Genomic DNA, 23565 nt, shown 5'->3' with positions numbered 1-23565 from the left:
GGATAAAAATGTCATGAAGGCTTCCGGTTTGAGCAATGTAGATGGCGGACGCATATGTGTGAGTCTCCCGACAACTTCAACTTAAACTTTAGTAATTGTTATTCCTGACAGATCAGAAAAGCAGCAGCGGACGGTAATATTGGTTTGCCATTACAATGCCACACTGTAAAACGAAAACTGATCAAGTTCCAAGGGGACTTTCGATAAGTAGCAAACTAGCTAAAATGGCGACGGTTGCTTCAGCGGCTAACGAGGAATTATCCTTAAATATACTGACTACGGAGCTGGAAAAACAACGCGAGCATCTTAAAGAGGATATGAGTGCGCTGATTAGGTCTTCCCTTGCACCTATACAGCTTTCCATAGAATCGTTTCAGGAGACTGTGGATGCGTTTGGTAAACGTCTCACGACCGTTGAAACAACGGCTGGGGGAAACTTCGAAGCTCTTAATAAAGCGGAGGCGGACATTGCTACGTTAAAGGCTACTAACGACGCACTGTTGGACCGTCTGGACGACCTTGAAAACCGTTCACGTAGGGCGAACCTTCGGATCATAAATGTTCCCGAAGACAGCGAAACTGGAAAGGACATGATTAAGTTCGCTTCGGATTTGCTGAAAGATGTCATGGGGACTCAGGTGTTTGGAAAACCGCCAGAGCTGGAAAGAGCACATCGCGCACCGGCGGCTAAACCCGGGGATGGACGCCCTCCCAGACCTATTATCGTTTGTTTTCATCGATATCAGGAGAAGGAACGAGCTTTGCGCTGGGCCAGGCAGCATGACCTGCAGTTTCGAGGGAAAACTCTCAGATTCTATCCTGACCTGAGTGTGGCACTCTCCAGGAAGCGAGCTACCTTCAAGAAAATTAAAGCAATGCTCTATCAAAAAGGGATTCGTTTCAGATTCCTCTATCCTGCCCGTTTGCGTCTTATTCACGATGGCGAGACTTTCACCTTTGAGTCAGCGCCCGAAGCCGAAGCCTTTTTTGAACGGCGAATCAACGTGACCGCTGCTGCGGAGGAGTAATTCTCGGTAATTTCAAATTGTCTTTGTACGAGTAAGTTTAAAGGTTGTGTTTTTCTGATCGCATATCTGTATGCAGTATTTACATATTGATGTGATGTATAAGAAGTGTCGGGGGCTCGACAGTTGAGTAGTTAATGGGTAGCCGGAAGGGTAATAGGGTTAGTGGAGTCCTGCAGCTTACCTCAATTGGGGAGGCAAACATAGGAAAGGGTGTTGTAATGTTCATGGCTGGGTTTACTACCTTAGTGACTATGTATACAATTATTATTACTTTGTTTTATTTATTTATTATTTATTTAAATTCTTTTTTTTATTATTTATTTATTTTTTCTTCCCCTATTTTCCTCTGGATACTCAACTTATTTTTGGACTGTTCTCATTCATTGCCAGTTACATTGAGAAACTTAGCTGGATACCGGGTTTGTCTATGTCACGGATGCAGTGTTCCTCCTTCTATGCTGAATTATGACTGTTATGTCAAGCAGAGGAATGACAGGAAAGTCTTCCATTAGGTTTACGTCATGGAATGTTAAAGGTCTTAATGGTCCTATAAAGCGGTCCAGAATTTTCTCTCATCTTAAACGTCTTAATTCTGATATAATCTTTCTTCAAGAGACACATTTACTCAATTTAGACCATTTCAGGTTGAAGAAACCATGGGTTGGGCACATTTACCACTCTAAATTTAATGCAAAGTCAAGAGGAACGGCAATATTAATACATAAAAAAATTCAGTTTTCTGCTTCAAACGTTATTGCAGACCCTCAGGGTCGTTATATTATGGTGTCAGGGAGGCTATTTCAAACTCAGGTTTTGCTGGTGAACATTTATGGCCCCAATTGGGATGATAGGAACTTTATAAATAAACTGATTGCGTCTTTACCTAGCTTTAATTTATATTATCTGATCCTAGGCGGCGACCTTAACTGTGTAATGGACCCACACTTGGATCGTTCAAGCCCAAAGCCACAAGTCCCTTCTAAAATGGCACGTGATATTTTAACATTTTTGAACCAGACAGGTTGCGTAGACCCCTGGCGATTTTTCAACCCTCATAGTAAGGCCTTTTCTTATTTTTCCCATGTACATCATTGTTACTCTAGAATTGATTATTTTTTTATAGACAAAAGTCTCCTTCCCTCAGTAAAAGGAGTAGAATACTCTGCTATTGTAGAATCTGACCATGCTCCCGTATTACTGGATCTCTTCTTTCTATCTAATTTTACAAATTATACGTGGCGTTTGAATTCATCGCTGTTGTCTGACGAATTATTTTGTAAGCATGTGTCTTCCTCAATTGACAATTTTTTAGAATTTAATTCAACGGAGTACGTCTCCCCTTCTCTCCGTTGGTAGACTCTAAAGGTGGTGCTTCGGGGAGACATTATATCCTATACTACTTTTATTAATAGAGAGAGGGAAAGGAAAAGGCAGCATTTAATCGATGGGATATCCGAAATTGATAATCGATATTCTACCTCCCCTACACCTGAAATTTATAAGGAAAGGATTGATCTTCAAACCCAATATAATTTACTCTCATCAAATCATGCAGAACAGCTTATTCTTCGGTCACGAGGTTTTTTCTATGAACACGGTGACAAGGCTAGCCGACTCTTAGCCCATCAGCTTAAATCTAGGTCATCAGCACAACATATTTCCGAGATTGAAAATGATGCAGGGAACTTAACGATTGATCCCCTTGCAATTAATAATGTTTTTATGGACTTTTATTCTAACCTCTACACATCAGAAACATTTACAGACCGATCCAAACTGGTTGAATTCTTTGATAAAATAAATGTCCCCACTATCTCTTTGGAGCATAAAAAAGACTTAGATCGTCCCCTTCGGTTGCAAGAGATATCTGAGGCCATATCAGCGCTACAGAGCGGCAAGACCCCGGGGCCTGATGGCTTTCCGATCGAATTCTATAAGAAGTTTTCAGCTAAACTATCTCCACTCCTTCTTAGTATGTTTGAACATTCTTTATCTCAAGGTACTTTGCCAAGGTCCCTTACTGAAGCACTGATCATACTCTTACTGAAACCTCAGAAAGATCCAACAAAATGCAGCTCATACCGACCAATTTCTCTGTTAAACGCGGATATAAAAATTTTGGCTAAATTATTGGCAATTCGATTAGAATCTCCTTTAGTTAATATCATCTCAGTCAACCAGACCGGTTTCATAAAAGGTCGGCACATATTTTCTAACATCCGCCGCCTCTTAAATGTTCTTTACACTCCCTCATCCCAAGACACCCCTGAAGTTGTAGCGTCATTAGATGCTGAAAAGGCATTTGACCGTGTGGAGTGGGATTATCTTTTTTTTGCTATGGATAGGTTTGGGTTTGGCCCTGAATTTATAAAATGGGTTCGTCTACTTTATACCTCTCCAGTTGCTTCAGTAGTTACTAATAAATGTAGATCAAAAAATTTCTCTCTGTCAAGGGGCACTCGACAAGGGTGCCCTTTAAGTCCCCTTTTATTTACAGTTGCAATCGAGCCATTATCTCTAGCATTAAAATCTATGTCCTCTTTCCATGGCATAGTCAGGTGGGGGGTTGAACATAAACTTTCATTGTATGCTGATGACCTGCTTCTTTACATTTCAGATCCTTTATCATGCCTAAGTGACATTATCAAAGTTTTACATAACTTTGGGACCCTTTCGGGCTATAAGCTGAATATTTCCAAAAGTGAATGTATGCCTGTTAATTCGCTCGCCAGACATATGCCTGACTCCGTTTTTCCCTTTTCCATGGCAAGATCTAAGTTTAGATATTTGGGTGTCAATATCACTCCGTACTTTAAAGGACTGTATGAAAATAACTTCATTCCTTTATTGACTAAACTTAAGTCTGATTTTCAGAATTGGAGGCTTCTCCATCTGTCTATGGTTGGCAGGGTGAACTGTGTTAAAATGACAGTTCTTCCAAGATTTTTATATCTATTTCAGTGCCTCCCTATTTTTCTATCCAAAGCGTTTTTCAATTCTTTGGATATACTTATCTCCGATTTTATTTGGGATGGGAAAACCCCAAGAATTAGTAAAGAGTTTCTTCAGAAAAATAGAAGTGATGGAGGATTGGCTCTCCCTAACTTTTTATACTATTACTGGGCGGCTAATGTCCAAAAGATAATCTATTGGATGCGCTCATCAGAGGATATTGATTGGTATGAAACAGAATTTAAATCCTGCACAGCCACTTCTTTACAGGCTCTTGTAACATCTAGCTTACCTATTAAGATAGGTAAATATACGTCAAATCCAGTTGTTCACTTCACTCTTAAAATATGGGCTCAACTACGTCAGCATTTAAAGTTAAGAGAAACGCTCTTGCTTCAGAGTCCAATACGTAATAATCATGCATTCCTACCAGCAAAACTAGACTCTGTATTTAAACAGTGGCAAGATAAGGGCATCTCAAGGTTCAGTGATTTTTACATTGATGGTGTCTTTGCGAGTTTTAGTGATCTACGTTCTAAATTCATTCTCAATTCAGTTGACCTTTTCCGCTATTTTCAGATACGTCATTTTGTTAATGCCCAAAGCTCATCATTTCCAAATATCCCTTCAAAGTCCCCTGCGGACGCTCTGTTTGAAGTACCCTCCCATCTACGTGGTCTTATTTCAAGAATATATACAATTTTAATGTCTTTAAAAAGTGTAAGAACAGACAAGATTAGAAGCAGGTGGGAGAGCGAGCTTAGTATGCGATTTTCAGAGGAATTTTGGAGGAATGCTCTCTACAGGGTGAATGGTAGTACTACTTGTGCCCGGTTGAGTTTAATACAGTTTAAAGTATTGCATCGCATGCACTTAAGCAGAACACGGATTGCCTCCTTTGTTCCTACCTTTGATAAGACCTGTATTAGGTGTCATACAGGTGAAGCAGACCTATCTCACATGTTTTGGGCATGCCCCACACTCACTGCTTACTGGTCAACCATATTTGATACACTTTCCAAAGTGTGTGAAGCACCGTTGAAGCCATGTGCAGAATCCGCAATATTTGGCGTTCCGGATGAGGCATCCAATTTGACTCAAAGACAACTAAATATCATTGCCTTTGCATCCTTGCTGGCTCGCAGACAAATTTTATTACACTGGAAATCTACCAATCCACCTAAGGCATCACAATGGCTTCGGGATCTGATGTTATACCTACATCTAGAAAAGATTAAATATTCAATTAGAGGTTCTCATAAATTCTTCTATGTCTGGCAACCCTTATTATTGTATTTCACTGCTATAAAGGTACTTCCTTGACATTGTAACGTTCCTGACTATGGTATCCAGTTTAATTTACCAATTCGTGTATTTTTTTTTTTAAATTTATTTATTTATTTTTTTTATATCTTATCTTATTTATTTATTTTTATTTATTTTAAATTATTGCATATCCATCTTTGTGTACTAATCTGTTTCATTATTAATATTAGGTAGTATGTTCGGGGTTGGTTGGGGAAGGGTTTAAAATGTAACAATACAGTCTCTGTACAAATAATAGCATCTGTCTTTGGAATAAAAAAAAAAAAAAAAAAAAAAAAAAATGTCATGAAAAATGTCACTTCCTGTTGGAAACATGCCTCCTTTCCGATGTTGATGTCCGACAGAATTTTGTTGTCTGAGATTCCCCTGTGACGTCATTTCAACATGGCGGCTTACACACTCAACAGTAATTCTATTTTATAAATATTAAAAACTGTTTACTTTGTTAAATGTAGTTATAAATATAATAGTTATAAATGCAATTGTACGTGGTCAATTTCGAGAATACCATATCATGACCGTAAACAGTATTCTAGCATGCTATATCAGATTTTTACCAGCCTTTTGTTTGTTTGTAGTTTGTTTGCCTCTCGAAAAAAGAATAAAGCTATGGATCTACTAAATTATTACAAAGCTCTTAATGTGGTTTGACTAGTTTGTTTTTCTTGTTTGTCTCTCGGAAAAAAGAATCTCGCTCCAAATCTGCTAATATAAAGCAACAACACACAACAGCGTGTCCATTGAAGCAGCCATGTTTGTTTCGAGATGCGTAGCTTGAATGGGATACTGGTTGGACGTAACATCATGCACCTTGGAATTTACGACTTCAGAGAGATAATCGAACGCACCATAACTACCTGTTATGCCTTGTTCACACTACACGATTTTCCAAGTCATCAGATAGCCATACTGTTCACACTACACAACTTGTCTTCGGGAATCTTTCAGTCATTGTGATTTACACACTACACGACTGCTCAGTGACAGGGGGATCACACTTCAAGATCTTTCTCCAGGAGGAATTGCTGACGAGTGTTGTCTGGTCAGTAAACTAAATTTTGTAATGAAATCACACGTGTGAATGACACCAGCAAATCACAATTGTACTGCCATCGCACTGCAAAACGTTAAAACACTTGAGTCAAGTTCGACATTTACAAACGAGTGGCAAATGAATCCTCATATATAAAGAACTTTCAGGAAACAGTATCATATACCTTTGGCCTTTAGTGACCCAAGAACAGTTTCTAATCAAACTGAACTTTATACACGTTTTTAACACCTTTCTAAATTCCTGCCTCAGATTTCACCTCACCCTGTGTCTTGCATTCTCATTGGTTCTGATACTCTTCACACCTACTGGATTTTGAAGTCTAGATATTTAGCATGTGAAATATCTGCCAGGCGTCTGTAAAGGCATCGGTCACTTCATCGCATCGCGTCTTTGAACAGTTCACACACAGAGATCAAGCGCCGATTTGTCGTCGCCGATCGAACACCGATTTGCCGATCTGGGGGATTTTGTCGGCGGTCTCCAAAATCTGTTGCCAAGTGGAAAATTGGGGCTAAAATCGTGTAGTGTGAACTTAGCTTAGGAGACCATGCGCAAGCTGCCACCCACCTAGCTTGACCTCAGCGTTTTCAGTCAGCAGCACATTTTGACCCTTGATGTCCCGGTGGATGACATGGTGAGAGTGAAGGTGTGACAGACCCTGAACATCAAAGAGACAGAGCATTAGGAGTGGTTGAAAGAACACACAAGGTGCTTTCACACCAAAGTTCTGGAACCTGGCCCTGGTTTACAAGTCCCTGAGTTGTCTCAACCTGGAACTTTCACACCACACAACAAGACCTGGGGGCTTTACACTAAATAAGCATGGGAGATGCAAAAAGTTTGTAGATTAAACTTTGCACATAATTTCATATGAAACTACACCGACATGCCAAAACAATGAGAGGATAAATAAATGGTTTTGCTAGTTATTGGGGGGATCGATACTGATCAAAATGGGACACAACATTTTATTTACATTTTGTTTATATGACACGCAACATGATTCATGATTATCATCAAATACGGCCAGAAGATCGATGAATAAAAACCAATGTAACGTTATCCTGCTAATAAGCGCTGGCAAGTTTCACCACAGGCAAAGCAGATTTCAGTGATCTAATTTTCCAATGCAGAAATATGGAGATGTGAGCAAAAGCATTGATGAGCTAAATGAAACTGGGATACAAAAATAATTCCATCTGACCATTTTTACCCTGTTGCATCTCTTTTTCTGCACTTCTGTGTAACTTCCAAGTTAGCGCCAGTGCTTGTAGTCAACCAATCAGCAAGCTATTGCTGTAAGAGCCTTCCCAGTAATTTGAATGTGTTTGAATGAAAAGTACCTGGAGTAGGTACTAAAGCGCTGCTGAACTGCTTACGATAAACTACAACCCAAGTTCCTGTGGTGCAAACACGACAAAAGTCACTGGTCCCAGAAAAAGGTTCTGGTTCCAAAAATGTTATTGTGGTGTGAAAGCACCTACAGACACACCAGACAACAGCATAAATCAGCCAACAAGCAGGATTGTCATGTGACCTGCAGATGGTCAGATGAGCTGCAGAAGGAGAAGGAGCTCTATGGTCAGGAAACTTCAATGAAATCAAAGCAGCAATAATAACTCAGAGGATTTCATCACCACCAAGAACCTTGTTTGACTGGCAGGATGTACAGCTATAAATATATTGTAGGCCAAGCTCAAGCCTTAAAGTACAGTAACCATGTTACAGAGTATATAATCATGACAGCAAGTCAACACCAGCATTGAGAATAAGACATGCTGGAGAATGGTCCTTGCTCACCCGGAGAACCTCCCTGCAGATGTAGGCGATCCAGTCCTCCTTCAGACAGTTACCCTTGGTTTTCTTGACCAGGTCAGTCACAGACCCTGCCCCACAGTACTCCATCACCAGCTGTGGAGAAGCCAACTCTTGCATATGGGATGACACAAATTTCAAGTACTGAGCTCAAACATGCCCATTCACCACAGACAGGGAACCTCTGCACATGGCCAGAGGTGCTTGTGTTCAACCACGCAGAAAATGTTACACAAGCTCCATGAGATCTAGCAACAACCACCTTGGAATAGGACCACACCTCCGCTGTTTCCTCCCCATTTGTACTTGATCCTGTTACCCCATGGCAGTTTATGCTCTATCCTCACACTATATCTTTGCTCAAATTGGTTGCCTACACTCACCCACAGCTGGTCGTCCTGCCCTGCGGGACTCTTCTTGATGAAGGCCCCGTAGTACGTGGCTATGTTCCGGTGGTGGGAGTATGTCTTCAGCATGTTAATTTCCAACTTGATCTCATCCTCCTCGTCCTGCACACATAAAAGCACAATCAAGGCAAGTCAAGGTGTATGTGGCCGACTGTCAATGGGGTCGACTGTTTTGGGCAATGTGGGTGAAGACACCAGACAATCCCATGGAGCATGAGGCCTACAGCTCCATTCGGACGCGAGACGCTTTTGCACTTCAGAGCAGGACTCTCTGATGACCACTAGTAGTGTATCTGCTCACTGATTATCCCCTGGGCACACAGCTGACCTGCTCATACATGGTGAGCTAATGAAGCAGCTCTCCTAGGGATTAAAAAATTTCCTGGCTCGACACCGTCTCTAACTTCAGGCTTTCCCTGGCTCTACACCTCATCTGACTCCACACCTTCTCTACGAGATGTTTTCCTCCATACTGCCACTTAGAAGTGTGTCTCACTACTGCATTCTTACGTCAGTCTGCACGCGTAATCTTTGCCCGGAAATTTGCTTTTCTGTCTCTATTGTAGGAAATTTGATGCAGGGAATGAGGTAAATATTTGCCAGGGCCCACATCCTTGCCAGACACCCAGATTTCAGTCTCTAGATGCAAAGGGTGCTGGGTTTTAGGATGCTTTTTTAGTGCACAAACAACAGAGATGTATCACTTTACTTTATGTGATGATTTGACACTCTGTGCATCAAGGGATATTTATTACTAAACCATCCAGCTATAACCCAATTATAGCATAACAGTGACACACCAAAACTTTACACCCCCCCCCCCAAGCCCCTGCTAGTTCAGTGACCGAACTGCAACCCTTGTCCCTTCTGTATCCCCACCCCCATGGGAGCCAGATGCTCTGTCCTGGAGGCTGAGATCACATCAATGTGGTTATTTTCCTTTAATAGTCAAACAGCTTATGTTTATAACCTACACATAGACCAGAGGATGTGACATCCTGATGGGAGTGGGGGGCTGGGGCGAATAATTTTTACAGGAAATCTCCTGCTGCTACAGTGAGAGGCAGATAGACAATACAAGATCGGGCAGGAAACGGGAAGGGGTATGTCTGTGTGGTGGGGGGGGGGGGGGGGTCGTCTTTGTTTGAGTCACATGGGTTGTGTGTGTGTGTGTGGGGGGGGGGGGGGTTCTTTAAGCCCACCGCCACACACACTCCATTAGAGCCTAATATGCACATGCCTCATTAAAAAGCAAACCCCTAAAGCATGACTGAACGCAATTTTTATACAGTATAGGTGTTTTACGGAGATTCTTGATTTTTATTTTTCCTGTACTGTCATGCTGACTGATAACCCCTGAGGTCCGTCTCTCTTTGTCACATATCGTGTCCACATTTGCTCCAGTTTGTCAGAGTGCAGGTTTGGAGGTTTCTCCGAAAGCCTTCCTGTCCCTGGGCTGGGCACTCTGCCATCTCTGCCTGACAGGGGATTGGCATTCTGACCTTACTCCAGGAGGCCGTCCTGCATTTACTTAGGAAAAGCTGCACCTCACCTCCGTCACGTCCATGACCTTGATGGCAGCGAGCTGTCCGGTCTTCACGTGCCTCCCCTGCGGAAACAGCACCCGGCTTCAAGGTACGCCCTCCGCAGCACAGATACAGCAGAGACACACTACAGACACACGGTCACACTCAGACACAGCACAGATCACAATTCACACAATCAGACACGATACAGACATGGCACAGACACACACTGTTCTTTGTAACAGAGTAGTGTGAGTATTGCAGTATGGTATATGGTCACTATTCACACGTTGGTTAAAAGACTCCTGTTAACTTTAGAACTATTCATGTAAAAAATTGTACTGAGAGCCATTACAGCACATGTATCTTCTAGGCTATGCCCTTAATTACAATGACATCTGAGTGATACCTTATTGACCCTTATGGGGTAATTATCTTCTCGTCTACCCCGTCTTGCTTTCCAAGAGGCACGCCATATATAGGTGAGAGCCAAGCTTGGGGGTCAGGCAGTATCCAGCACCCCTAAAACACATGAGCCTAAGGGTCTTGCTCAAGGACCCAAAAGTGACTCTCACTCTCCCAGCCTGGAGATTTTAAGTGACAAACCTTCTGATCCCAGGCACATCGGTCCCAAAAACCATGCAACACAGTACTGTGAACCACTCTTCAATGTGAGAAGGACCAGCGTGGTTAGGGACAAAGAAGCTACATGTAACTGCAAGAACAGACTATGTCCTGGTGAAGAGAGATAGGCTAAACAGAAAGAGCCCAGCTGTAAGAGCAGCTGTGTTCATTTCTACAGCAGGAACACGAGTTGCACCAATCGAGTAGAGAAACTCTCTCGGTCTTTATAAAGCTTATTAAGCCTAACCCTAATGATAACCTTAATGCAGCTTCACTGAATAACACAGAGCACACGCTGTAAGATTATGAGGCTGCTGCTGTTTCCGCTTCATTTGTATGTGAAGTTCACCATGTCATTCATCATCTCAAGTTTCATGAGGAGAAACGCTTCAAGAAAGCCCAGAGTGCTGGTCTCACCTGACCAGTCTACAGGCTTCTATGCTAAAGGGCTATGAACCTCCCTTCCGAGAAGAGCTGTTGCTACACAAAGAGAAGTCAGACTTCAGGCCATCAGTACTCCCAGGGGACATGGTTCTACTTGCAATGAGAGGTCAAATGAATTGGAGACTGACGAAATGTGAAATTAGGTTCAAAGAGTTGGTAGAGCTGGCCACCTTGGGAGTGGGCAGTGTGGCAATGCGGACTCTCATGAGCTTTCCCAACATGATGCAAATTAACCACAGAGTGAGGCCACGCCCTGTTTCCAAAGAGGCAAACACAACCCTCAATGTGGTCAACTGAGAGCCTGCAAAGTGTTTCCAGCTATGGAGTCGCTGTTACTGCGCTACCCTCATGTTCGAGTCAGGCTCCATCCTGATTGGTCCAAGAATTCCCCTCCATATAAAGAAAAAAGGAGGAGTAGGAGCAGAAACATTGTGGCAGGACCCCCAGTTCTGCCTGCAATACTGGCAGTGTCATGCTCAAGATGCAGGGAATCAAAGAGGTAGAGGGTTGCACACTGTCCAATGCAGTTTAGATTTACTCTGTAGCGTATATTTGTATCCCATGTGACCTACACTGCAAATTTCTAAATTGCTCTTCAAGCTGTCTGTGTAGCGGCAGCCCCTTCACAGGAGGGGGAATGGTGGGAGGGTTTTTTGTGGTAATATACCATGTTCCACACGTAATACACACTCCTTTCTGTAAGAGTTGTTCCACTGGACCAGAACGCTGTGTCCTGCTTTCGAAGTGCCAAACATGGGGTGGCTCCCAGGGCCAAGTGTGTCCATACGTGTAGCTGCCTGTTTTAAGCTCCACCCTCTGCCGTGTATATGACTCACAAGGGTGTCACTCTGATTGCTGGTGGTACGTAATTAGCAGACCCTAACTGGATGTATCACTTCAGTCCGATGGCCCATATGCAAGATTTAAATTGCAATTAGCTCTTGGTCCTTAGTTACTGTCGAATGCACAATGTGAGAACCCTGGAGTGTTGGGGTTTTGGTTCATTCCACTGCATCCAGTCATCCATCCATCTTTGACAGGGTTACTGGGGCCACTGCACACACTTTATCCCAGATACTTTAAAAAGCATGTGAACACCAACAAAGACAAGAAGAAGCGATATCTGATACCAGCTGAATGTCGCTGGCAAAGCTCGCCCTGCCTGTTTTCCCATTTGACTCCTTCTTTATCCCAGCTGGCTGAGTATGTTTTCTCATCACATGGCGTCAAGCTTTCATGCATACGAGCCATGGGGGAAGAACAGAACACTGAAACAACAAGCTAACGGAATTCACCAAACAACAAAGAAGTACACACGCAGAACAAAGCCAAGAAATGAAATAAATTAAAAACAAGCCAAACAAACCAAAGATATACAACTAAACAAAAAATGCAACAAAGCAAACAAAAAACAAAGCACCAAACAAAACAAAACAAATATCAAGAACCGTTTTCCAGCTGGCGGAATCCAACCTAAGGGCAAGCAGTTGGTCTTGACAGAGAGCTTTACGAAGAGCATAACTATGATCATTGCATCCTGCAATATCCAGCCACTGACAGAGAAATTAAAATGTGCAGGCTTCACAATGCTGCCCAAGCAAACGTGACTTTCAATGGGAGAGCGAGAGATGAAACGGTTTCCGTCTATTGTTTGTGTGGATTCAAACTTTCACAAACACAACGCGTGACGGCTGGCCTTTATTAATTCTCACTGAAACGCATCTTTCTGCGCAGACGCTGGGTACAGCTGTTTCGACCTGTTGTCTTTTACAAGAGGTCATACTGACTGCCCTAGATTAATGCCATGTTCTCGCTGAACTCAAGGTTTGCGCAACAAATTTAAAACAGCAACTTCTGCAATGGTGTCACAACTGAAAACACATGGCTCTCACTCTGCCAAAGAAATCTCTCCTCTGTCTCGAAAGTTTTCCACAGTTTTCTGTAGCTATGCAGCTCTGCACTCAGACCATTAAAAAGACACTCTTGTACGTGATCCAAAACAGCACATCACATGCTGGGAACATCCCTTGGGGGTGGGGTTAGGGTTTATGTTGCATAGAAGCTACATTCTTCAGACTGATCAAAGTTTAAAAAAAAACATTGGTCAAAATGTCCGACAGGGAACAGCGAGGTCTACCCTCCTCTGTGATTGGCTCACTTGGAAATCCACGACTGTTTGCTTGCTTCCATAACATGACAGAAGTACGGACATATCTTTAAAAGAGTGGAAGTGTCTCTTTAACACTTCCCTTGGAGTTGGGAGGGTGACCGGGGCTTGGCACGAAGTCACCCTCTCCTGGGAGGTGAAAGCGAGGTCCGTTAACCCCTCACGCCACAACCTTCTGTCTACCCGCTGTGTCCCCTCAGTGTGTGCGGATCCTCTTCACAGATGCCGCCTTTTGTGTTTTCTTTCTTTCTTGTAATGGAAACTTTTCCTCCGGCTCTTCCTGTTTTCCCTCCTGTCAGTAAACACAATGTGATGGGGATACAGATGCCATCAATGTGGCGCAGTCTTGAATGTGAGGAAATTCCTGCTCCTCACTGACGGGTCCTCACACCCCATCCTCAGGGCTTGGGGGGGGGGGTGGTTTTCACCCATAGGCCACGGTTTCTCCCGGAGTGGACCCAGGGGAATCTGTGCTCCATGCAGTGCCCCCCCCCTCCACCTTGTGACGCCGGGGACTCCGCCCTGTTGAGCGGAGGGAAGCAGGAAATGGCTGCCGAGAATGTGGTTTCCTCTGCGCCACCACATGCTAACCTGGCATGAGAGTCACAGCTGAGAGCTTTCGCAACGCTGGCACACGCTCTCACACACAGCCGGCGCCTCGCAGCAGACCCAAACTGAGACAGCTTGGAGCAGGAGCCCTACCACCCACAGCGTGCGACAACCCTGAGAGAAACCGGGTTACTGCCGTGGAATCCAGGCCCGAGAGGGGATGACAGACTCTCTACTCATCAGGCAGGTTTATAGGTGGCCACCTTCAGTGCCTGACCATTTTTACATTCACATTGTATTTATTTAGCAGATGCTTTTATTCGAAGCAACATACATTTTTTTTATGAGAACACAGGGACAGCCAGTCCCTGGAGCATTTGGAGGTTAGGGGCCTTTGCTCAACCCGCTGAGCCCCAAACCACCCCCCCCATACTCTGTAGCCTGTCTCATTAGCTATGCAGTTCTTCCAAAAAGCACAGCATCCATTCCACAACAGTGCAGAAGCTAAAGGATATGGATGGGCATTATCAAATCAGTGATGCTAACCGACAGGGGGATGTTGCCAAATCTGGCAAGTTCATCTTAACAATGTCTGCAAGCTTGCAGTTTTGGAATCACAAAAGTCCATGCCAGTTAAGTCTTTGCAGAACATCAAGGGATCCTGTTACGAGGTGGCACTTTCCTGCCAGGAAACTGCAGGAGGCCAAGACACCATGGGATCTTAAATGGACAATGACATGCTTCTCCACTCCAATCATTAGGTCAACCTGCATCTTTACAGGTCTTCAAAGCTCTCACCTCTGGGCATCTAGGGCCTTCATGACATGGGGTCAACCCTCTGTGGGGTCCCACAAAAAGGCCCACAAGAAAGCCTTACAGAGATGTGGGACCATCTAGAGGCACCGTGAGAGACAGTCTTCCAACTTGTCATGTTGCGATAGAAAGCAATGGAGGACAGACTCAAAAAAATAGCCAACCACAGTGTGTGATGGCACTTCCATAACCAGGAGCATCCAAGCCTTGAGTCCTTGGACCACATGACACCAAGGAGGTGTCAAAACTTCCAACAATGCCAGCTTGACCTTGCCCACTGCTTCAAAAGTGAGAACAGGCCAGTCAGGTGCAGGTAGTCGACCACAGTGACGATTTCGATTCCTTGATTGATTGATTCCCGTTTCCTCACTTCACTTCTGTTTTGCACTTTGCCACCGTTAACGTCTCTCCACCTCCGGGGCCACAGAGGAACAGGAAGTGTGTCTCTGTGCAGCATGTGCAGCATCGTCAAACACTTTCCTTAAGTGGAAAGTGCACAACCAACTGACACTCGAAAAATAACAGCAGTAAAAATACATTGCACTGATGCGTCGACAAACCACAACAGACAAATGGAACACACAAACAGCCAATGGGGTCATATATGATATGTCTCGGGACATCTGTCCTTCTACACTAATAGCGGAGATGGATCATGAGAGTTACAGGCAGTCATTTGGTGAAATGCAAGTAGCTGGAATGGTGTTCTGCAGCCCAATTTATAAAAAATGGGTCCTTCCGTGAGCATTACTGTACGAACATGGGCTGCTCCTATAGGAAGGTCCTGAGAACCCCTTCAGCACAAACTCGTGGCCTAGCAGGACAGCTTTTAAAAATGCCCCAGGGGCTTTTAGCGGCAGATGAGCAGAGAGTGGCTCAGCAAGACATATGGTAGGGAACATAACCCTGAAAGCATGAAGTATAAACTGTAAAATCCTGGTGGACAGACTTCCTGCGACAGACTGCTCTGACTAGGGATGCTCATTTCGATTAATTTTCCCAACCGACAACCGCCGTTCGTTATCCAAACATTAATAGTTAACTGATCAGATTAGAATATTAAATTAGAATTGAATGAAAATAGAACTGAGGAGTGTCTGATTAAATATGCGAACATTTTTTTTCAGTTTTATTTTAACATGTGCGAACAACAGCACACAGAACATATCAAGAACAGAATCTGGATTCACACATCATCAAATTTTCACGCACCTGCAGTGTTTCCGACAACAGAGAAAAACAAATTAATATAAATAAAAAGAATAAGTACTTCTTTTCGCTCGCTTCATTTTGCTTGCCCGGCAAAATACATCTGAAGGCACTTGTGGTTGCACGAGATAACACCCCATGAGTTAACAAATAGTGTATGTGTAGCATATTCATGCCACAAAACTTTATACTACTACTACTACTAATAATAATAATAATAATTAAAAATATATATATAAAAACATTTTAAACCAGAACATTTTAAAACAAATTTGAGGAAGCACTTCTTTACACAGCGTGTAGTTAGAGTATGGAATAGTCTTCCTGCTAGTGTAGCGGAAGCTAAAACCATGGGTTCCTTTAAATCAGAGCTAGATAAGATTTTAACAACTCTGAGCTATTAGTTAAGTTCTCCCCAAACGAGCTTGATGGGCCGAATGGTCTCCTCTCGTTTGTAAATTTCTTATGTTCTTGACTGATAGTAATAATCGGTCAAAATTCATTCTTTCGGTTAACGATTAAACGGTCAATATGAGCATCCCTGGCTCTGACCATTTAAGCGTCCCTCAACAGAAACATAAATCTATCTGAAGATGTAATACATGAACTATTTGGAAAGAATAGATCCAGGTAGAGATTCTTCCAAACTCAATATGTCTGTCAATTATTGTTAAACACGTGCTGGTTCTAAAGTCCCATTCGCTGCTTTGGTCATCGACTTTAAGAGTCTTTAGGGTATGCCAAGATGTCATGTAGAGATGTACTGTACACTCAAGTTTTTCTCCTTTTCCCGGATGTGTGGGAGGTCAGGGCTTGCAAAGATGCGCAGAGTGTCAGGGTTCACAAGGACTCCATTGAAGTGGGCACAGTTCACAGGATGGTTTGGGGACAAAAACATGACCTCCAGAGGCTGTGAGTCAACACTCAACCTCAAGGGCACGAAATCCCAAGATGGAGATGATTTAAAAAGGCAAGAGAGGAACAAAGACATTCATTCATCTGAGAGAAGCGCCCTCAAAGCGGGAGGTCTGTCCAGAAAATCCTAATTGCTTCAGTGCACGAACTCGACATGGAACAAAACCTTCGGATCGATCTGATTCTAAAGAATCACAGGGGTTTTGTTTATTTAAAACAAGCACACTCTCTCTCAGGAGCAACTCGATCCCTGGTACTGGGCCGAGAACTGTGGAGAGAATTTTCAAATCAATACACTTGGGAAAAGAGGAAAATAGGCCTGAGCTGTTGCATTTGGCCATGGAAACTTGTAAGAGTGAGAAGGAAAATGGGCAGCATTGGGGTAAACTGCTCAAAACTCCACCCCCCAGAAAGCCAGGCTCCCAGAAACAGGATTTCCTGTTTGTCTTGACCTTTGGCCTTTCACCTGAGGCCAGCAGTGACCCCAGCGGCCCCGAGTGGGGGTAACGATCCAGCTGCTGTTCATAGAAGTGCTGACCCCTGCTCTTTCTCACAATGGCTTCCCTGTGCCAACGCAGACCATAGGAATGCGGTGTTTTTTAGAGTAAAATAACTGAAAATCATAATATACATCTGATTCTTCCTTGGAGAGCCTAATGGGGATGTGGCCATCCATAGCTATGTCACACAAGGCCCTGGCTGCATGAAGTCTCATTCGTCATGCTGGGTGTGTGACTGTTTCAGTTGGTGTAAACCTCAATTTTTTTGATGGTGTCTGTTGATATGTGCACAGGCTCTGTTGCTTATTTCAACTGAAATCAGAGTGCTTTCCAATCAAGGACACCTGCCCAGTTAATTGTTCACTTGCATGGAGGGGGGGGGGGGACTTGCAATTAGTGATTCTGCCTGCTTTAGGTACTTACACCTTTTTACTTAATAGCAAGTGGGTCAGCATGAGGTCATAACAGAATAAAGATGTATTAATGTCATTAAAGCAAAAAAACCTTCACAAATGGAAGAGGTGTTATTTTTTATGGAGTGTTAATGGCAAAAATAAACAGAAATCAGTGTATATGCATGGTAAAGTACAGTTCAAAACACCAAAATGGAGCAGCTTAAAGATCAGGCAATGTCCTTCTGTGCAGATTCAGGGTGGAAGTCAGGAGGACGTTAATGTTTTGATGATAGGAGATGACGGCTGCTGAGATCGTAGTCTCACAGATGGACAGGCACGCCTTCACCCTCTCTTTACAGGAATCACCACACGCAGCCTTTCTTATCTGCTCATCAAGCATTCCCGGCTGTGACATAAATTCGGAGGTCTACCAGCCATGTGACAGCACCCAGGCCAGGTCCGCTCCTCTAGGGTTTCTCAGAAGGCGGTTAACACCACAGTGAAAATGCTGGTCTCAGCCCAGCAGAGCTAATTAAAAACACCCCCTCCCCTTAAACAGCACCATCCATGTGTAAAGAGTAGTGATGTCAGTGCCGATAAGGATGTGGACTCCACCCAAGGGTGTTAACCTCACTCGCATCTGGCGCAAACCCCTGCAGTGAATATAGGTCACAATATAGGCAGAGATCTTTCTAATGCCTGTGCCCACACTAATAATCATGAAATAATGAGCATTTCACATCATTAATTCATCTCCGCATTAGTGCATTTCTGACTCACTCCTTGTTGACCTGGAAGTGCAAACAGACCATTGTGATACTGCGTCTGCATTAATCATTTCCAATTACACAAACTTCAGCAAACTTAAGTAAAGGTCAAGGATTGCCCAAAAAGTGCAGGAAAGGGGAATGTTCAGTCAAAACTGCATGTGTGAGAGTTTATGAGAGGTCTGAGAGGTTTCCACCAACCTTGTAGACTTGCCCATAAGTCCCGTTTCCAACCACTTCCACAAGCTCAAATATCCCAGCAGGATCCTGCAAACGTGCAAAAACGTTGTCAACATCTTACAAAGAGTCCGCTTCAGCCGCTTCACTAACGTTACAAATCATCTTGAAGCCTCGAAATAATTTGCTGTTTCCTCTTAAAAACAGCCGAAGACAAACGGTAAATGCGAGCTTATTAAACAGTGCACGAAGTCACCCCGTTTTCCTGAATGTTTAAGGGACTTTATAAAGGCGCTTTTAGAGCCCTTGTCCGCTCCTTCACAGCCGCTTTTCTCCTCCCTAATCCCACAGAGTAACACCGTAACTCCGAGGCGCCGCTCCCTCCATCCTCTTCTCCAAGCGCTAACTTTCTCCATCCTTTTCTCGATACGAGCTGACACCGTAAGACGAGCGCAAAGTAGCCGCAGCTCCGGCAGCCTCTCGGCGGCTGTCACGGAGCCGGACTCACCCGGAGCATGGAGAGGTCGATGCCGTCCAGGCTCCTGCCGTCTCTCGCCATGGCGACTCCGGCTCCGGTATCGATCGCTAACGGGACGCGGGAGCTGCGATGGCGGCGGGGGTCCCGCACAGCCTGTCAGTCCACGGCCGGAGCCGGCGAGAAGCGAAGCGAAGCCAACCGAGCGACAAACACAGGAAACTTCTCATCCAGCGAAACCCGGAAAACGCGGAGGAAACAAAACAGGGTCCCCCCTCCTCCTGCTCCTGCTCTCCCCAAGAAAACAAAATTTCAAAAAAGTGCAGCTCAGAAAGCAACGGTCCCTCGGCATGTGCGCTTAAAGCGCGCAGTTTGCATTTTACACCCTGCAGCAGGAGGTCTATGAGAATGCAGGGTAAAGGGTGATTCATGCACGCTATGTCCAGGGAGACATATACACCCACTGTCCCTTTAACCAGCGTTACTTTTGTTTTTAAACGGGGAGAAATAAGTTCAACTGACAGGGCCGCATTGACAGCTTTGTAAAGTAATGACTGCTGGACATAAAGTGGATTTTTTTTTGGTATAAAATATCGATGATGTAAAAGTATTGCTAGTTAGCTGCGCTCACCCTTGTCTTGGTCTCCTCTGTATATGGGAGGGAGGGAGGGAGGGAGGGAGGGAGGGGGGGGTCACATCGGAGTCTGGCGGTACTCTGGTGGCTCCGTACGTGACCCCCTGCCCGGGAGCCCCGATTTAAGGGCCCCTTTCTTCACACGGGGGCAGCGTGCGGCGCGGGACTGAGGCAGCTGACCTCTGAAGGGGGCCACTGTGTCCGGCTACAGTGAGCCCTTTCTTGAGTGGGGAGAGGGAGGGTGATGTGCAGTAACAATACGGAGGCATGATGAATAAGCAAAGAGGCCCCCCAGGCTTATGATATAATGACGACATTCTTAGGTGGGGTTGACGCTCAGATGGAGAGGGATGGAGTGGCTGGCGAGGTTCACATCAGAGTGTGATGGTTTACATCCCCCCCCCCCCCACTTGCCCTGTTGGCCTGAGGATGGAGGATAGAGATTTTTTAATGGATGGTGTGTTTGGGGTGGGTTAGGGTGTGAGGGGGGACACTCATACTGTTTCCCTCAATGTCAATATACATATAAGCCCTTTTCCTACATGTCCCACGCACTCCAGTGCGTACAGTGCATATCTGTGACCGTGCTGCTGGCTGGAGGCTCCGCAGGACGCCCGGGGGGGGGCATGTGTCATGCAAAAGCTTCATTGGCTTGAGTCAGGTTACAGTTTGCATTTGAACAACAATTTGGAGTGTAAATACATTTATTGTGAAATAACGCGTAGAGGTGCAAGTGGCTTCTCACGCAATGGTGGAGTCAATCTTATTAATGCACCGCACCCCGGACCATGATAGTAAAGTCCGCTGGACTGGCAGCAGGTCAAGAGTCAGCCTACTCACTGGAGTTGTGTCCGGCCACTGTCTTGAGCGGGGGAGATGGGTCGAGAAACAGTTACACAAAACAATGAGTGGCCAGCTCACCCCCCCACCCCCACCCCAACAAGATCTGAAATGTCAAGTGAAACCGCAATTCCCCTCATGTGAGATTCCTGTCAACATTTAAGCCAAATAAACAACACGGGGTGTATCAGATCGTAGCGTGTCTCATTGTGTGGCTTACATACGGTCGTCTGGTTAATCGGGTAAATCGGTGAAAGTGAAAAGGAGTGATGCGTATCTCATTCATCACCAGGATTATGTGGGTGAAGCTTGTGCTTTAGAGGAACAGATGAAACAAACTGAATGGAGGAAGTGAGTTCAGACGTCCTTGTGTTAATTACTCATTTGCATGGTTGTTGCGTGTTATTAAACTATAATTGAGAATTACAGTACAGGAAAATATGCACAACTTCTCCAACCCAGAACTGAGCCATTTATACTGAAGGTAAGGAGTGAATCTTTCTCTAGAAGACATCAGGTTGCCGGCATGACGGACTCCCTGTGCACCTCTGTCTGTGAGAGCTGGGCGCGTCCCGGAGCCTCTGGCCTTGTGAGATGGCGGATTGGGACGCGTGATGAAGATGAAGATGTAGCCCTTTCACTGCTAGGGGCTTTAACGAGCTCCGTGGTGTTCCTACACTTGACCCTTGTGATTTAACACCTAGTCCACCTAGTTAGGCCCCAAGTTGGGGTCCTGCTGATCACAGGGACCTGAGGAAATGGGTTAGGGTTTAGGGTTAAGGTTGACAGTGACACGACATGCCAGGTGCTGATGTTGACCCAGCTCCACATCCCCATCTGGGGTCACAGTCCCGCTGAGTGGCTCTGGCACGTCTCTGTCAGCGGAGCGCCGTACGCAGATTCGATCACCACTTCCCTTCCGTGCCGCCTGCAAAATTCGACGCTAATCTGCGTCATTAGGTTGGCACCGTGCGGTGTTTTCTTCCCTTTTGAAAATGAAAATAAAAAGTGCCCCTCCTAGTCTTGGGGGGTTTATTTATAGGCTGTGGTGAGCAGCTACCATCATCCTTTCATTTAGTCACATATGTCTACACTCATCCGCTCGTCCGCTTTTTCCAGACATCCTGGTTTTGGTGGCTCCCTCCTTTATTTTTAAGGGCAGAAGTATTTTGGGAACGTAGAGCGAACGCGATGTTTGGACTTAAAAAAACGCTGCTAATGTATTACTCTGTGTTCGTCGACAAACACAGTAAATCACATCTCCGGGCATTGTGTGGCCTGTGGCGCGCTGACACCACCAGGTGGCACTGTTGCGTCTTAACGTTACACTGCATTGAACGTAGCCTTTCATTAGTTTATTAGTGAAAGTTAATCCGTGTCTGAAGGGCTGGTTTCCACTTGATTTCAGTGAAATACTGATAATTTGGATTTTTTTTAGCTTTAATAAATAGTAACCCAATTCACCTCGTTATCATGAAGGTTGCTGAAAAAGATGGAAACGTGGCTCTATAACTTGCGCAAACTGGAATGTCTCTCTCTACAGGCATTATTTGGTTCCCTTAACAAATATTTCCTAGAATTTGTGCACTCTAAGGGTTTCTGCAATCACAATGATTTCGGCAGAAAATGTTTACACAAGAAAGCATGTTAAAAGGCATTTCTGAAAAGTACACTACTGCTTGACAAACTCCTTCCTGAGAGTAGCTGGCTGAGGGTGTCACTCTCAGTTGAGTAATTTTTTTGCTGTTTCTAACCTCCATTGTTCCCAGCCCTGTTTGGAGAACCGGAGGCTCGGAGTAACTGAGCACCTCAGACCCTTCGCCAGAAAGCCTCGTCCTCTTTTCACACTCGCCCTATTTTTTCTCCTTGTCATTTCCTTGCTTGAGACTGACGCACACGCGTGACCCTGGCGTTGGCGTGACGCGGCGACATGCTCCATTTACGTGTTTCCCGCACGTCCTTCTCACTCGCGTGCCTCGTCCTTCAGTTTTGCTCCCCATCTGTGGGGGAACAGAATGTGAGGTTTGTAAATGCGGGGTCTCTCCTTGAGGAAGAGCCAACCCCCCCCCCCCCCCCCCCCCAGAACTATATGTCAATTAGAACCAAACGCCGAACTCCAACTGCTCTTGGATGAAAAATGAAAAGCTGTATTGCTCATATTAACACCATTTTCTCCCAACCGGCCTCCATTCTCCCACCCCCCAGAGCTGGTCACAGGGGCCTAGACCAGGCCCCCCAGGGCCCCTACCTACTGCTGTCCTACTAAACCATCCCACTAGCCTTCCCCTACCCCCCACAGTGTGTCACTGTATGCTAATATCTACTAACATCTAATATCTATGCCAATAAAGATGGTGCCTTGATCCTACAGATGCATTATGGGCAATGCCTTCTGTGTTTAAAAGCACCCATGGATCAAATTCAGGGTTGCAGGTCAAATCAAAATCTGGGAATAGCATTAGTTGGAGCATGGTAGGTTAGTGAGGACTGTCTTGTCCATAACATAACCAGGTCAGGTTATGTTATCCAGGGTGAAGGACATTATCCAGTTCAAGCACATGGGGGCAGTAGAGAGGCTTTAGCTAAAGCAGCGACACCAACAGGAACATCTGTCTCCTGGGCCAGGTCAGTGACATTCTCTCCAGAACGGAGCCTGGGTTCTTGGCCATGCAGCAGAGAAACATTGAAGTGGGTCCATTTATCGTGCTCTGTGAGGGCTGGGGAGACAGCAGGCTTGTGCACACGTGTGTATGTTGAAGAACACAGGTACAGAGATCCAGGAGCTACTGTTCTTAATTTTTCCCTGTGCTCCTGCCTGGCTGGTGAACCTCTGTCCTCTTGGGAGGAGAAGTGTAGTCAGAGCAATAGGAGAACATGTGGGGGGGGGGGGGCTGTGAGAGAGGGCCTGGCGCACCAGAGGGACAAATCAAACCATAACCTGTATCAAA

General features: G+C 44.8%; 1 protein-coding gene across 5 annotated transcripts in view; it reads right to left on the bottom strand.

Annotated features, from left to right (window-relative positions):
- LOC111835014 (mitogen-activated protein kinase kinase kinase kinase 4) overlaps nucleotides 1-19782 on the bottom strand; it is a 41771-nt gene extending 21989 nt beyond the window's left edge. For all 5 annotated transcript variants that reach the window (XM_023794896.2, XM_023794898.2, XM_023794899.2 and 2 more), the window contains exons 1-6: nucleotides 19177-19782; nucleotides 18693-18758; nucleotides 10135-10191; nucleotides 8559-8684; nucleotides 8161-8271; nucleotides 6928-7018 (exon numbers count right to left, since the gene is read on the bottom strand). In XM_023794896.2, the coding sequence (XP_023650664.1) occupies nucleotides 6928-7018; nucleotides 8161-8271; nucleotides 8559-8684; nucleotides 10135-10191; nucleotides 18693-18758; nucleotides 19177-19227 (502 nt within the window). In that variant the 5' untranslated portion in view covers nucleotides 19228-19782. The remainder of the gene's footprint in view (nucleotides 1-6927; nucleotides 7019-8160; nucleotides 8272-8558; nucleotides 8685-10134; nucleotides 10192-18692; nucleotides 18759-19176) is intronic.
- Between the last annotated feature and the right edge of the window lie 3783 nt (nucleotides 19783-23565).

Source organism: Paramormyrops kingsleyae, chromosome 10 (genome assembly GCF_048594095.1).
Source record: "Paramormyrops kingsleyae isolate MSU_618 chromosome 10, PKINGS_0.4, whole genome shotgun sequence".
Lineage (NCBI taxonomy): Eukaryota > Metazoa > Chordata > Actinopteri > Osteoglossiformes > Mormyridae > Paramormyrops > Paramormyrops kingsleyae.
This window is presented reverse-complemented; position numbering and strand designations above follow the sequence as displayed.